Here is a 14,626-nt window from a genome sequence, read left to right as displayed (position 1 = left end):
GTATTGGATTTTTCTTTCTGCAGCAATCAAAATGTTCTCAAATTGTGGAGATGAATGCCAATTCTGATTAAACAGAGGAATATCAATTGTATACTTCGGATGGATTTTATGCTATGTGAATAAAACTTAAACCCAAACAGGCTGATATTTATCATTTTACCTTTCTACTACAAAACTCCTTCCTCCATTTAAAGATACTGGCAAAATCCATCTTCCTCCCAGTCTCTTGAGGTTACAAAAAAAAAGAAGTCTCTATCGGGTAATATTTCTACTCCTGGAAAGAGGCCAATTTTACTACTCTGCTAACCTTTAGGTCTATCAGTAGTGACACTTTTGATGAGCCTGTTATTGACATGCCGTTTGTAGGAAATTCATATTGAAATTCGCTAGAAACCAACTGTCTACACAGAGAATACAAATGTTTTAAATTTCTAATTAACAACTCTACTTTCTGATTAAATGCTGACTTTTAAGTATTCTGGGAGACATATGTATCTTTTAGAAACCAAATTCTAGTATAAACAGACTTTTTGTGAGTTACCGCAAGTCTGGTTTAAAAGAATCAGACATGACTACTATAGCAAAGCTGATATTTGTAAAAATTTTTTGATATTTTGAGAATGCACATAATTTTGATAGTTAATCAAATGGTATTTAAGATAGTGTTTAATATGTAGAATTCAAGAAACTGTGATATCTGTATTTATAGATTTTTTTCCCTTCCTTGCTTTAATTTTAAATTGGTTTACGAAACATATTGTACAAACAGGCTTTATGATGATAACTTAGATTTTTTTAATATGCCTATGAATAAGCTAATTAAGATGTCCATTTTAAAGACTTCCATATGTTAACTGTAAAAATATTTGTATCTTCACATTTTCCTGAAATAAGGAAAATATTTAGTAACATAGGTCATCACTATAGCAATGCAGATATTTGTTAAGAACTTTCTACTTGATATTTTGAGAACAATGGCAGTTTTGGCAGCTGATCAAATGGTATCTAAGTTAGTGTTTAATACTTAGAATTTAAGAACTTTGCTACTGAATTTGTAGATCTTTTTCCTTATTGCCTTAATTTTTTTTTGGCTTTTAATAAGGGGATTTATTTAGTTAAAAATTTATAGTTCTTCAGCAGAAAGGCAGCTAACTTTCATCTGAGGTTCTCTCTTACATGGGAAGGCACAGGGTGATCTCTGTTGGCCTTCTCTACTGGCTTCCGGGCTCCAACAGCTTTTCCCAAGGAGATTCCCTTCTGCATCTTCAAACGTCTAGACTGAGCTGCTGAGCTCTCTTCTGACCTCTCTTTTAAGCCTCCAGCTAATTAAATTAACCATCACTCACTGTTGAAGGCACTCCCTTAGCGGACCTCAAATGTAACCAGCCATAGATGAATTTCGCATGCTGATGATTTAAGTACACAGAAACAGAACAATGGGGCATCATCACCTGGCCAAATGACACCTGAACCTAACTACCTCAGTCCATACATTAACTCACTCACTACTCAGAGTAACTGGATTTTACACAGGAGGCTCAGAAAGGTTAAATGACTTGCCCAAGGCAGATCTATTCATAAGGGGAAGGAAAATCTTCAGACCTTAAGTCCTGTGATTTTTAAAAAAAATTTATTTATTAATTAAAAAATAAAGAAACAAAATAAAACAACATACATAATCAGTAATTCACAATATCATCACTTAGTTGCATAGTCATTATTTCTTAGAACATGTGCATTAATTCAGAAAAAGAAATAAAACGAACACAGGAAAGAAAAAAAAAAAGATTATACCTACCATACCCCTTACCCCTTGCTTTCATTGATCACTAGCATTTAAACTAAATTTATTTTAGCATTTGTTCCCCCTATTATTTATTTTTATTCCCTATGTTCTACTCCTTTGTTGACAAGGCAGATAAAGGAGCACCAGACACAAGGTTTTCACAATCACACAGTCACATTGTAACAGCTGTATCATTACTCAATCATCCTCAAGAAACATGGCTACTGGAACACAGCTCTACATTTTCAGGCAGTTCCCTCCAGCCTCTCCATTACATCTTGAATAACAAGATGATATCTACTTGATGCATAAGAATAACCTCCAGGATAACCTCTCACCTCTGGAATCTCTCAGCCATTCACACTTGGTCTCATTTGCCTCTTCCCCCTTTTGGTCTAGAAGGTTTTCTCAATCCCTTGATGCTAAATCTCAGCTCATTCTAGGGTTTTTCTCAATCCCTTGATGCTGAGTCTCCGTTCATTCCCCTAATGATGTTTTTAATTATAGGTATCAAAAATTTACTCTCCTATCTAGTATGAGAATCTAACACTATGAAACTTAATTTGAAAAATTTTAAAGGCACAGAGAAGTGTTTATAGTCAAAGTTTTTACCAAAGTCAAAGAACATGAAAATTAAAATGAAATTATTTTCTTATATAAGAACCTAATTAGCCACCATAAAACCTTTATCCAATCAGAATTCAAAGTCACCCTTGGAGATAGAAAAATGAACTCTCACTGAATTAAGGTTATGTGTACAATAAATCAAATAAATGTATTGTTACTTTTTCTATCCTTATTGCCTTCATTTTAAATTGGTTTATGAAACTTACTGTGCAAACACAGGCTTTACAATGATTATATGGATATTTTATTTAAATATACCTATGGTTAAGCTAACTAAGACATCCATTTTTGGTGGTTCTAAGCGTATTGTTTGTTTTCTTACAAAGAAAAATCAGAGATGGTTATGTGTGTGCTGGATGCAAAAGATGATAAAAGAGTATCACTTATTGCCTTATACTGGCCACAGGTAAAGAACATATTGATCTGAAGTTAAGAGGGGGAATACTTGGATTTTCCTTTTTTAAAAATTTGGTGGTGAGAGGGAGGAAGACAAAAATTGGTGATGAGGAGAGGGACTCTACAAATCTGAAAAAATAGTCATGAAAGGATCATGCTACTGCTATGCTTAACAGCTACATTATTTCTTTCTTTTGAACCCTGGCACCTTTGAGAGAAGAGGAGAGGAACAGAAGAGGCAACTTAGTTATAGTGTAACTTTGTGGGTAGAGAAAATATCAGAAAAGAGGTCTAGGCTAAATTCTGGCCATAAGATTAGGCAAATTACTTCAAGCTCTCTAGCAATGTGAAAGTCAGAAGCTATAGCTGGGCTCTGATATCTGGAAATCTCAGCTAAGCATCAAAGACTGGATGTGTCCTGGGAAAGCTCTGATCCATTTGAAAGAGTCAGGGTGAGCTGTAAGAAGTGTGCTGCTCCAGCTGAAGGATAAAGTCAAGATTATAATAGTGACTGAAGAAACTAAGGAACTAGGTGTTTGTTTCTTTAAAACCTACTTAAATATTTTGCTGCAATGTTTTAATCAAGAGGTTTTTTGGTGTGAAAAAAAGAAAAAAATGAGGATAACTTAGTTATAAAATGTACTAATCTCTTAACCCCCATGTGGTAGTTTGGAGCTGTTATGTATCCCAGAAAAGGCCATGTTCTTTTAATCCATCCCTTTGGGTGCAGACCTATTGTGGGTGGGGCCTTTTGGTTCAACTGGGATGTGACCCACCCAATACAAGATGGATCTTAATCCTTTAGTGGAGTCCTTTAGAAAGGATACAAATAGAAGCACAAAAAAGAAAGAGCAGAGAGTGAAACGTCCCAGTTTCAGTGCTTGTCAACAAAGGGAGTAACAACATAAAAATCCATAGATCTTTGTATAGGAAGTAGCAAAATACATTAATGAAAAATTTTTACATAAATATATTACAGCCCTGAAGTCTTAATGGAATAAGAATTTCAAAAAACTTTCTTTTTTTTTTTTTTTTTTGCATGGACAGGCACTCTTTTACTTTTTAAAACAAACATCAAGGGTGCACAGGTGGTTCAGTGGTAGAATGCTCACCTTCCATGTGGGAGACCTGCATTCAATTCCTGGAAAATGTACCCCCACCACCAAAAAAAAAAAAACTACCAAATATCAAAAGATCGGGCTGCAAATGGTCAACTAGGAAAATATGAGGGAAGAATTCTGCCCATCAACAAACTTAGCTATGAAAAAAATACCAATTACTAAAATTCAACTCGTAAAACCAATTACTAGAATTCAACACCCTCAATTCACTTTATACTTGGAGATGCTGATAAGCACATACTTTCCTCTGGATCCTCAGTGGGTGGGACATTGCTGGGAAGTTCCTGTACAGCAGCTCGTGATTCAGGTGTAGATCGATGAGGCCCCAAATGACTGTCCCTCTGGGCCTCCCATTCTTCACTGAAGCCTCCATCATCATTTGCTGTAACGTTGTTTTGTGTTTCACTTTCTGTGCCTTGAAGAGAAAGTGGAAAATGCAACCCTAATATTTAGGAAAAAAATCTTAATACCTTTAAGAAAATTACATGGAAACAGTAACCATCAGACTGTCACTGTAACTAAGTTAGCTGACTCTTACACCACAAATCATGGACTGCAGCAATGCTTTCTGGTTCCTTACACAACTGACATTCTCTTCTTATTTCCTGATTTTATTTGTGTTTCCACCTATCCGGTGGTAAATCCTGACTAATCCAAGCCAAACATGGCAATTCTACCTTTTCTCTTCCCAATGAAAGGCCTAAGCTATGGGGCTGTGACTCAGTACTAGCCAATGAATGGTGAGGTAAGTCTGCTGGTAATCGATGGGAATATTTTTCTCACTGTTTTCAATAGAGAATCAAGAAAGAAATCAACAGCTTCCTGTGCTGGTTTGAAAGGATGTACATCCCCTAGAAAAACCATGTTTTAATCAAAATCCCACTCCCTATTCAATACTGCATGTTTGAAACTGTAATCAGATCATCTCCCTGGATGATGTGACTTAGTCAAGAGTGGTTGCTAAACTGGATTAGGTGACGACATGTCTCCACCCATTTGGGTGGGTCTTGATTAGTTTCTGAAGTCCTATAAAAGAGGAAACATTTTGGAGAATGGGAGATTCAGAGAGAGCAGAGAAAAACGACATAGCCATGAGAAGCAGAGTCCACAAGCCAGCAACCTTTGGAGATGAAGAAGGAAAATGCCTCCCGGGGAGCTTCATGAAACAGGAAGCCAGGAGAGAAAGCTAGCAGATGATGCCTTGCTCACCATGAGCCCTTCCAGCCGAGAGAGAAACTGTGACTGTGTTCACCATGTGCCTTCTCAGATGCAAGAGAGACCCTGAACTTCATTGGCCTTCTTGAACCAAGGTATCTTTCCCTGGACACTTTTGATTGGACATTTCTATAGACTTGTTGTAATTGGGACATTATCTTGGCCTTAGAACTGTAAACTAGCAACTCATTAAATTTCTCCTTTTAAAAGCCATTCTGTTTCTGGTATATTACATTCTGGAAGCTAGCAAACTAGAACACTCCCCTTCTTCTGGATGTTGTTTTATCTGGATATGATGCCTTGCGATTACAGTTGTCATCTTGTGACCAGGAGCAGGATATGGACCAAGCCTGTCTGCTAGGAACTGCAGAGTAGGAAGATGGAAAGAACCTGGGCCCTGATACATCATTAAGTCACAAAATTAATTAACCCTGGAAGTGTTCAAACCCCAGGATTCTTGTCATGTGAGAGAATACATATCCTCTTTGTTTAAGGCAATTGAGTAGTGTTTTTCTGTTCTCTGTAGCTGAAAGCTTCCTTCAGCATTCACCACTGACTTTAGTGACTAAGTTATAAAAGCGGATTTATTATGGGAGGAGTGGGTAAGGTGGGAGAGGTGAGTCATTTCTTTATAGTAGCTGTCAATCTGCTTTAGTTGTCAATACTTGAAAATTGTGAGCATAACATAACAGTCTTGAGAACTTTCCATACCTTAAATAATTAAAATACATAAGTGATGCCCATAATATTTTTCTTCTTCTTTTATTTTTTATAAAAGTAATTACATGTTCATAGCAGAGGCAGATTTACCATGAAAAATTAATGAAGCTTCTGCTTCAGTGCCCTCACTTGCTTGGCCTTCTTGTGGGAGGGGACCTAGCCATATTTTTAGTTCTGTATTCTTTTTCTTAAAGGAGTGCCCCACCCCACCCAAGCTGTATAATCATCAGGCCCCACAAAACCTGAATCTTCCCTGGTGTTGAGTTTATAAAATTCATGTAAGCACAAGGTTATAAATAAAAACAGCAGTCCCTACTTTATCCCAGCCCTCCTCACTCCTGATCTATCCTCACTCCTACTTTCTATCTCTAGCAGTTTGGTATTTACTGTCATAATTAATTACAAATAGCATGCTCACACTGCTCCATGCTGATGTTCTGATTTCAGGTACTTATCTTACGTCTTATAGACAGATAAGCATTAGCACCCATACTGTTATAAATATGACTTTAATTGTCCCCATCTTCCAAAATATGTCATAATGTGGGGTTAATATTCAGTTTTTATGTTATCACTATTCAAATAGTATTCACAAGTAAACCACTTTACTACAGAATATACTATACTCACAGTTACTAATTATATTTTTAATGGCCGAATTCTTAACCTAAGATCTCTAGACTGTATTTATGGGTTTGAGCTAGTAGAACTCTTTAAATACCTATCTGCGTATTTACTGGGTATTACCACAGCTTACAGAAGATTCTCAAAGGAGTCCATGGCCAGTAAAGGAGGTTACTGCTTCATAGCACATTATTAGCCTAGATGATATGACAATGACTCTGAACAACCAGGAAATTACCAAATAAAAACACCTACTTTGGGTACTATAATTCGACTTTCTGGATACACTCCTCTGGGCTTCTGGGTCTCCTTCTGCCATATTCACCAACCACACCATTGTTGCTGTTGAGAAAGACAAAGTCCAGGTAAGCACTGGAAACACAGAAGGAAAACAACATAGATTGACAGTAGGCTATTATTTCTCTACACAAATTACCAGTTTTCTTAATGCTGTCTTAATAATCCTTAACAATCGAAGGTAAATGCATACTGACAAAAAAAAGGTTTCCTTTGGTCTGGGCAGGTAAGAAAATATTCTGAAACTGAACATTTCCAGAGCACTCAAACTGCAAATGCTATAGCAAAACCATTCATCATCATATAAAGCCCTGAAAAACAACAATAGGAAAACTTTTCAGGCAAGCAAGATACCACCAAAACAAAAGATGGACTAACTGAATATCCTAAAATAGTATGATCTCATTGATGAAAATCACTTATTGGACTTAAATTTGAGGACAACATGAGATTCACAAAAGCCTCAGCTGATGATTGTAATTCTAAAGGGGCAAAGAATAAGTTTCCTTCATACTATGTCTTACTTCTGAGACTTTCAATAATGCTAAACTGTGCTTTATACAAGCAGGAAAAAAAAAGTTAAAAGCAATAAACATAAAGAATACAGTCAACTGGCTTCTTCTATGTTCCTTCTACAAAAATACATATATCAACACATCTCTATCCCTATCTATATAGTACACATATCTAACAACCATTCAACCACCACCTCTATCACATTTTAGTTAAGAGTCAATGTGAGTACTTTAGTACTGTGCTGTGGCCAACTTCTCTACCTTGTCAATGATCTTGCTCCATTAATTATTTCCTCCTGCTGTCTCTTCAAAGCTTTCTCTATTTTTCTTTTCCCTAAGCCTTAGAACATGAATAAAACTTCCCTCTCCTGTAAACATCTTTTCTCAAACCTGCTCTCCTCTCCAGTCATCATCTACTTTGCCTGTCATTCAGGAATCTTTGAGGTAGTAGGTGATATCTACTACACTTCACCACCCATTTCCACTTCATTATTTTCATTGCCAGGAGCAACAGCAAGCAAACACACACATACACCACCACCACCACCATACCTTCCTCCCTTTGGAATATGACTTCTAGCCCTATCATTCTACTGAACTTGCTCTCATAAATGTCACTAATGATGTATTAAATACCAAATTCTATCTGGTTTGTGCAATTCTTACTATCTTTGACTTCCTCACAGTATTTGACATTGTCTCCTCCTGCTTTTCAAAAAACCCAAGAGAAAAATAGTCAAAAAAATGAAAAAAAATGTAAAAGGATTTATATCAAATTGATAACAGGGGTAATCATTTGGTAAGGAACTAAGTGGGATGATGATTATAGTGAAATTCAGCTTTATCTGTAGTTTTTCACTTTTAAGGATAATGTATTCATGTATTATTTGTAAAATTAAAAATTAATTTTAAAAATATGGAAAAGAATATTTGAAAAAGTCAAAACAAGAAATACAAATAAGTAAGAAAATCATGAAAAAATGTTCATTAATCACTAATAGCCACTAATAAACCAAGAAATGCAAAATGAAACAAGATGTTATTTTTGCCTATTAATTTCACATACAAAGAAACAAGTTATAATGAAAGTGCAAAGAGACAGGTACCTTCACGCTACTGAAGGGAATGTAAATAGATACATCCTTTTTAGGGGGCAATTTGGCAATATCTATCAAAATTTAAACACACACATCCTCGGACTTAGCAATTCAACCTTTAGAGATCTATCTTAAAACACAAATTCATGGGTCTTTTAAATATATTTTTATTGATAAAACAACATACAAACACAAACATTTTTAACATACAAACATTCCATACATGATGTACAATCAGTGGCTCACAATATCATCATGTAGTTGTGTATTCATCACCATGATCATTTTTTAGAACATCTGCATCATTTCAGAAAAAGAAATGAAATGGAAAAAGAAAAAACTCATACAGACATACCTCTTACCCATCCCTCTCAATGACCACTAGTATTTCATGGGTCTTTTTTTTCCAGGCATTGTGTTTATGACTGAAAAGAAATGGAAATGACCTAAAGGTCCTTCAGTAACAGACATTCTTTACTGAATATGTAAGAGAAGACTACACAGCCACTTCACATACTGACAAGAAAAACTGTCAAGATATACTGCTCAGTGAAAAATTCTGGTTTTTCCAATTTTCTGATAGATATATATTTATTTCCATTTCATTTTCTCACTTTCTAAACACTAAGAAGCTAACAAAGTACTTTGCTTGGCATTTTCTTTTCTCTCTGAATTTTTATTGTTCCTTTTATGAAACCAGTAACTTTTTGACTTGGATATTGTTTATATACTTATCTTATCTCTTTTCTAAATTGTAAGCAAATGAGCTTGAGGGAAGGCAAAGTATCTTATACAGGGCCCTGTGGAAGTAGATTAAGTTGACTGATGCTCAATAAATATTTACTGAATGATTAGGAAGAGGAGAAGGCACATTCTGAAGGACCAGGAAGCATAACTCTTTCACTAAGTTTGAGTAATAGTCACCTGCAATATATGTAACAAGGGCTCAATAAGTCTTGACTAACAAGATTTTAAATGGGAATACTGAGTCAAAAATCTCTAAATATTTTCTGTGTCCACCCATTTTGAAAACTTTCTTGAATCAATGTCAAATAGAAGACAACAGTTGGCAGGAAACAAAGAGGTTTGCAGGATGTCCATCAATGATATGCATTTACAATGGGAGGAAATACCAAAATGACTATAATTAACAGCTATCTGAGTTCCTGTAAATTCAAAGGTTATTACTAATTTGCCATCATTCTGAAAAACTTACAGGAGTAAATAAGAGCTGGAAAGAGAGTTTCATTTCTTTCCTGAGCTGTTTCAACCAGCATACGAAGTGGACCTTTTGGACACAAAACTGCTACTAAATCTAGAAAGAGAAAAGAGAAGAGATATCTGATAAAATGTACTGGCTGAACTTGTAAATGGGGAAGTTAGAAAAAAATAAGCAAGGGAAGAGAAATGGCAGGTAAACTGCTGGGGAAAAACAACCTAAATAAACAAAATCACATAGTAATAGATCTGTGAAAATTTCATGTGGAGTTTGACTTATTTGCTTAGTCTACCGTGTATCATCAACAAGTCTTCCCAGTTTGAAGATAAAAGGCAGAAATAATGACAAGACAGCTTTCTAAAGCTGTTATCAACCTACAACAAACAGAAATGAGAACAAGTCATTTTTAAACAAATCAAACTATAAATGGGAGCTTTATTATGAGAGGAATTTAATAGGAGGAATTTGACTGAATTTCAAGAGCAGCACAGAAGAGATGATTAGTTCCTTCTTTTAAAAAATAGTATATGTACTACTTAGGGATATTTGAAATAAGAGGGCAGTAAATTCAAATGAAACAAGATAGCTTATAACTCTGCATGACAAAGTTTAGTTTTTCTTTTATTCTTCTGTCAAATAAAAGCACCTCACAGATACTCAGGTGTCATGTTACATGTGCTGAAAAAGTAGTAAATAATGCCACGTTTACATATTTACAAAAACAGCAACTCAGTGAGGAAGAAAGATGACTAAATTACTCTTAATTCTGATTCTACCAGCATCTTTCCATTGACTGAAATTTTTCTTACATTTTCTCAGGCATTAAAATTCAGAGTACAGAAATACAGAAAATATTTTCAAACATTTAAAAATATAAAGCAAGTATAGCTAAAATTCAAAGGAAGACTTGACAGCTGTGTTGTCACTACTGTCATCCACTGGCATTTAATTAAGAAATTTCATGCCACCAAGTAGTCATGTATCCTTCTATAATAATATGATAATAAAATAATAATAAAATACACACTCATACACCCAAAGAAATCTCTGCTCAGAGTTTCCAGTTGATTTGTTTTGGAAGAAAACAGGGAAGCCTGCCTTGCTCTGAAATACTGAGATTTTCTTTTTTTTGCATGGGCAGGCTCCGGGAAATATACGGAGATTTTCAACTTGTTTGAAGTTGCCACATCTTGTCACCATTTTGGTTTTATAACAAACTCTCTAACAGCTAAATGATGAATTCCATTTTAAAAACAGTTGAACTGAATTAAAATTAGTTTTGCTTTGGGAATTTCAGAACAACCTTTGTGATGAAATGAAATACCTTGAGACCTTGTAAAAATGGAATTAAGGATCATTACTCTCAGTACTAGATCCAAAATCCTCTCATTTTAAAGGAACTCAAAGCTCTGCAGAGATAAGCATTTCTATTACATGTGGAAGAAACAGATGGTTGATGGAATAGTGTAGCATAGTATAAAGAACATTGGACTTAGAGGGGTGCACGGGTGATTTGGTGGTAGAATGCCTGCCTTCCATGAGGGAGATCTGAGTTCAATTCCGGACTAGGCACCAACCATCCCTACCCTGCTCCCACCAAAAAAAAGGTATTGGACTTGGGATTCAGATCCAGAGCAAATGGTATATAGCTGGACAAATAATTACCTTCATAAACCTCCAATTTCGGAACAATAAAATAGGGATTCTAATGACTTTGTTTACTTCAAAGGACTGTATTAAAAAAATAAGAGCTAACATTTACTGACTGCTCTAAGTGTTTTTACATGTACTATTTAATTTATACCTTTTTTTTTTTTTGCAAGGGCAGGCACTGGAAATCAAACCCAGGTCTCCAGCAAGGCAGGGGAGAACTCTGCCTGCTGAGCCACCACGGCCCACACTGTACCATTTAATTTAATCCTTACTATAACTGAAACTTAGAGGTTGAGTGAATTTCTATGGGCACATAACCAATTAATGATAGGAGAAGAGTGTGGCATTGAACCCAGGGAAGTCTATTTCCAGGACTGGTGTTCTTCGTCACAATCATGCAATACTAGATGAGTACTTTGCAAACCATCAGATACTATAAAGTCATTATGAAAGTCAGGCACAGAGAGTTTATGGACTTCTAGCTCTATGACTGACTTCTCAAATATGAGGACAGAACCAGTTCAATTCTATTTTCACAGACTTTCTCTTCATCAATCAAATGGGGATGACAAAGTTTTCTGTCACAGGTCACTGGTGCCTTATTATAATACACAGACCACAGAGTATGTACCTACGGCTGCCTTGGTTATTCATGGCTGGGATATATTCTGACTTTTCAGGATCTATGCCACACTGGTTGTTAAAGAATTTGACTTGCATATTACCTAAGAATTACTTGTATATTATTTTTAGAAGGATAATTCAGCCCAAGTTGCCTTATAAAAAGTACGTTACCTAATTTTGATTTTAAAATTTATTGAGCAATTTATGTGTGTCAAAAACTCTGGTAGTACTTTTCAGCATATATTCAATTCACTGAACTTCTACAACTCTGAGCAGTACTGTCTATTCTAAAAATGAGGAAACTGAAACACGTTCCTAAGGTCATTATGACTCTAAGAGGCAGAGGTGGGATTTGAATCTTCTCTTCCAAGAAGTCCTTGGCTCCTTCCACTAACCCACCAATGAGTTAAACTGGAGACACTAATAAAACATTTTAAAAAGAAGTTAACTTAAAATTTTTTGAAAACTTTATATGAAAAAGATTCTATAGCTTACTATTTACTGAATAGGCAGGGGATGTAACTGATATCATTTTCCCTGAGTCAAGATATTAAAAGAGGAAGGAAAACACACCAGTGAAGCATTTCTATGATGAACAACATATCAGTTTGAGTTTTACCATATACTGAAATCACAGCCAAGATGAGCCACGCAGTCCATTCAGGGAGGTACTTGATAAATACGAGGGCCATGAGGGCACTTATCATAATGAGATATGCCTGCTGGAGTCGAAGTGGACCTTTCCAGTGAATGGCAATCATTCCCACCACACCAAAATTCCAGATCAGGAGGGCAACAGTAATATAGTCTGTGGCAACATTGTAAGTTTTAAACACTTCCCTGAAAGAATTAAACAGATATTTTTAAAAACTTATCTAATAATCATCAATACATTGTTTAAACTATGGTTCCCAAACATTAGATATTCATATCCCACCTTCATATTTTTACCATATCAAATAGCAACTGTGATATTTAATACTTTTCTTTAAACTAAGTCATATTTTTCTTAAGTTGGCTTATTTTAACAGGAAACCAGGTCATTCTGGGAAACCAGTATCACATGCCACAACTGTAAAAATAAGTAGGAGATTATTAAAAAAATTTAGAGGTTTATCACCTAAACCTCTATACCATATACTTTGGGAAATCCTAGTTTAAAATATCTGACGTTGGTATATAGTCAGCTTATCTGAACACCGTAATTAAACGGAACCTTGAATAGGGAGTAAGGTCTTTTTGGTATGTACAGGTAGTTGTGATCCCCCAATACATCCCAGAAGAATGAGGGCAGAAGATTAAAAAGTACTTGCAAAGTTCCTTTGAGGGACTGTGGAAATGTTAAACTTCCCCACCTGGGGAATTTCTGACACTCTTGTAAGGAGAGGGGACCACCAGTTTGATGGGCCAGGCCCTTGTTCTTGGGGCTTGCCTTTATGAAGCTTATTCCTACAACGGAGAAGCTAAGCCTGCTTATAATTATGCCTAAGAGTCACCCCCAGAGACCCTCTTTTGTTGTGCAGATGAGGCCTCTCTAAGCCAATTCTGCAAATAAACTCATTACCCTCCTCTATAAGTGGGAAATGACTCCCAGGAGTGTAAATCTCCCTGGTAACATGGGATGTGACTCCCAGGGATGAGCCTGGCCCTGGCATTGTGGGATTAAGAAAATCTTCTTGACCAAAAGGTGGAAAAGAAATGAAACAAAATAAAGTTTCAGTGGCTAAGAGATTTCTAAAGAGTCGAGAGGTCATTCTGGAGGTTATTCTTATGCATTATATAGTTATTCCTTTTTAGTTTCTAGTGTATTAGAGTAGCTAGAAGGAAACACCTGAAACTGTTGAACAGTAATCCAGCAGCCTTGATTCTTGATGATTATTATATTTAAGTACATAGCTGTTGCAGTGTGATCATATGATTATGAAAACCTTATGACTGATGCTGCCCTTATCTAGTGTATGGGCACATAAGTATAAAGACAAATAAATAAATACATAATAGGGAAAGGCTAAGGGGTATGGGATGTTTTGGGTGTTCTTTATTTTGATTTTTTTGGAGTAATGAAAATGTTCTAAAATTTATTGTGGTAATAAATGCACAAACATATGATACTGTGAGCCACTGACTGTAAACTCCAGATGATTATATAGTTTGTGAATATATCTCACTAAAATCGCATTTAAAAAAACCCCTACTCTCTCCTCCCTATGGTTTTCTTTAGTTATTTATGGTTTCACTTCCATATTTAAATTTTTAATGCTATTTGAAACTAATCCTGGTAAGGAAGGAATCCAAATTCTTTACCCTGATGATTACCCAACCATCTCAATACCAATTATTAAATAACCCACCTATGGCCTACTAATGTTATACTAAATTCCTTTTATGTATTTTAGCATTCTTTTACCCTTTCTAACCCTTTCCACTGCTCATCTATTGATGGTGCAGGTGCCACACTATTTAGTTACTGCAGTTTTATTAATTTCATATGAGGAGTAACATCCCTTCATTTTTTTTCTTTTTCAGAATTCTCCTGGATTCCCTAGCTTATTTATTTTTCTAAATAAGCATTAGGATCATTTTATCTAGATTAAAAATAAATCCTGTTTGCATTTTGTTAGGATTATGTTAAATTTTAAAATAAACTTAAGAGGGAAGGCCACAGTGGCTCAGCAGGCAGAATTCTCGCCTGCTGTGCTGGAGACCGGGTTCGATTCCTGGTGCCTGCCCAT

At 35.6% G+C, this 14,626-nt stretch overlaps 1 protein-coding gene across 9 annotated transcripts in view; it reads right to left on the bottom strand.

Annotated features, from left to right (window-relative positions):
- PSEN1 (presenilin 1) overlaps positions 1–14,626 on the bottom strand; it is a 125,729-nt gene that overhangs the window by 10,228 nt on the left and 100,875 nt on the right. For all 9 annotated transcript variants that reach the window (XM_077122950.1, XM_077122954.1, XM_077122955.1 and 6 more), the window contains 4 exons: positions 12,514–12,734; positions 9,615–9,713; positions 6,745–6,831; positions 4,172–4,345 (listed from right to left, as the gene is read on the bottom strand). In XM_077122950.1, the coding sequence (XP_076979065.1) occupies positions 4,172–4,345; positions 6,745–6,831; positions 9,615–9,713; positions 12,514–12,734 (581 nt within the window). The remainder of the gene's footprint in view (positions 1–4,171; positions 4,346–6,744; positions 6,832–9,614; positions 9,714–12,513; positions 12,735–14,626) is intronic.

This window comes from Tamandua tetradactyla, chromosome 12 (assembly GCF_023851605.1).
Source record: "Tamandua tetradactyla isolate mTamTet1 chromosome 12, mTamTet1.pri, whole genome shotgun sequence".
In the NCBI taxonomy this organism is placed as follows: domain Eukaryota; kingdom Metazoa; phylum Chordata; class Mammalia; order Pilosa; family Myrmecophagidae; genus Tamandua; species Tamandua tetradactyla.
The sequence above is the reverse complement of the archived record's forward strand: the minus strand, read 5'-3'. Positions and strand labels throughout refer to the sequence as shown.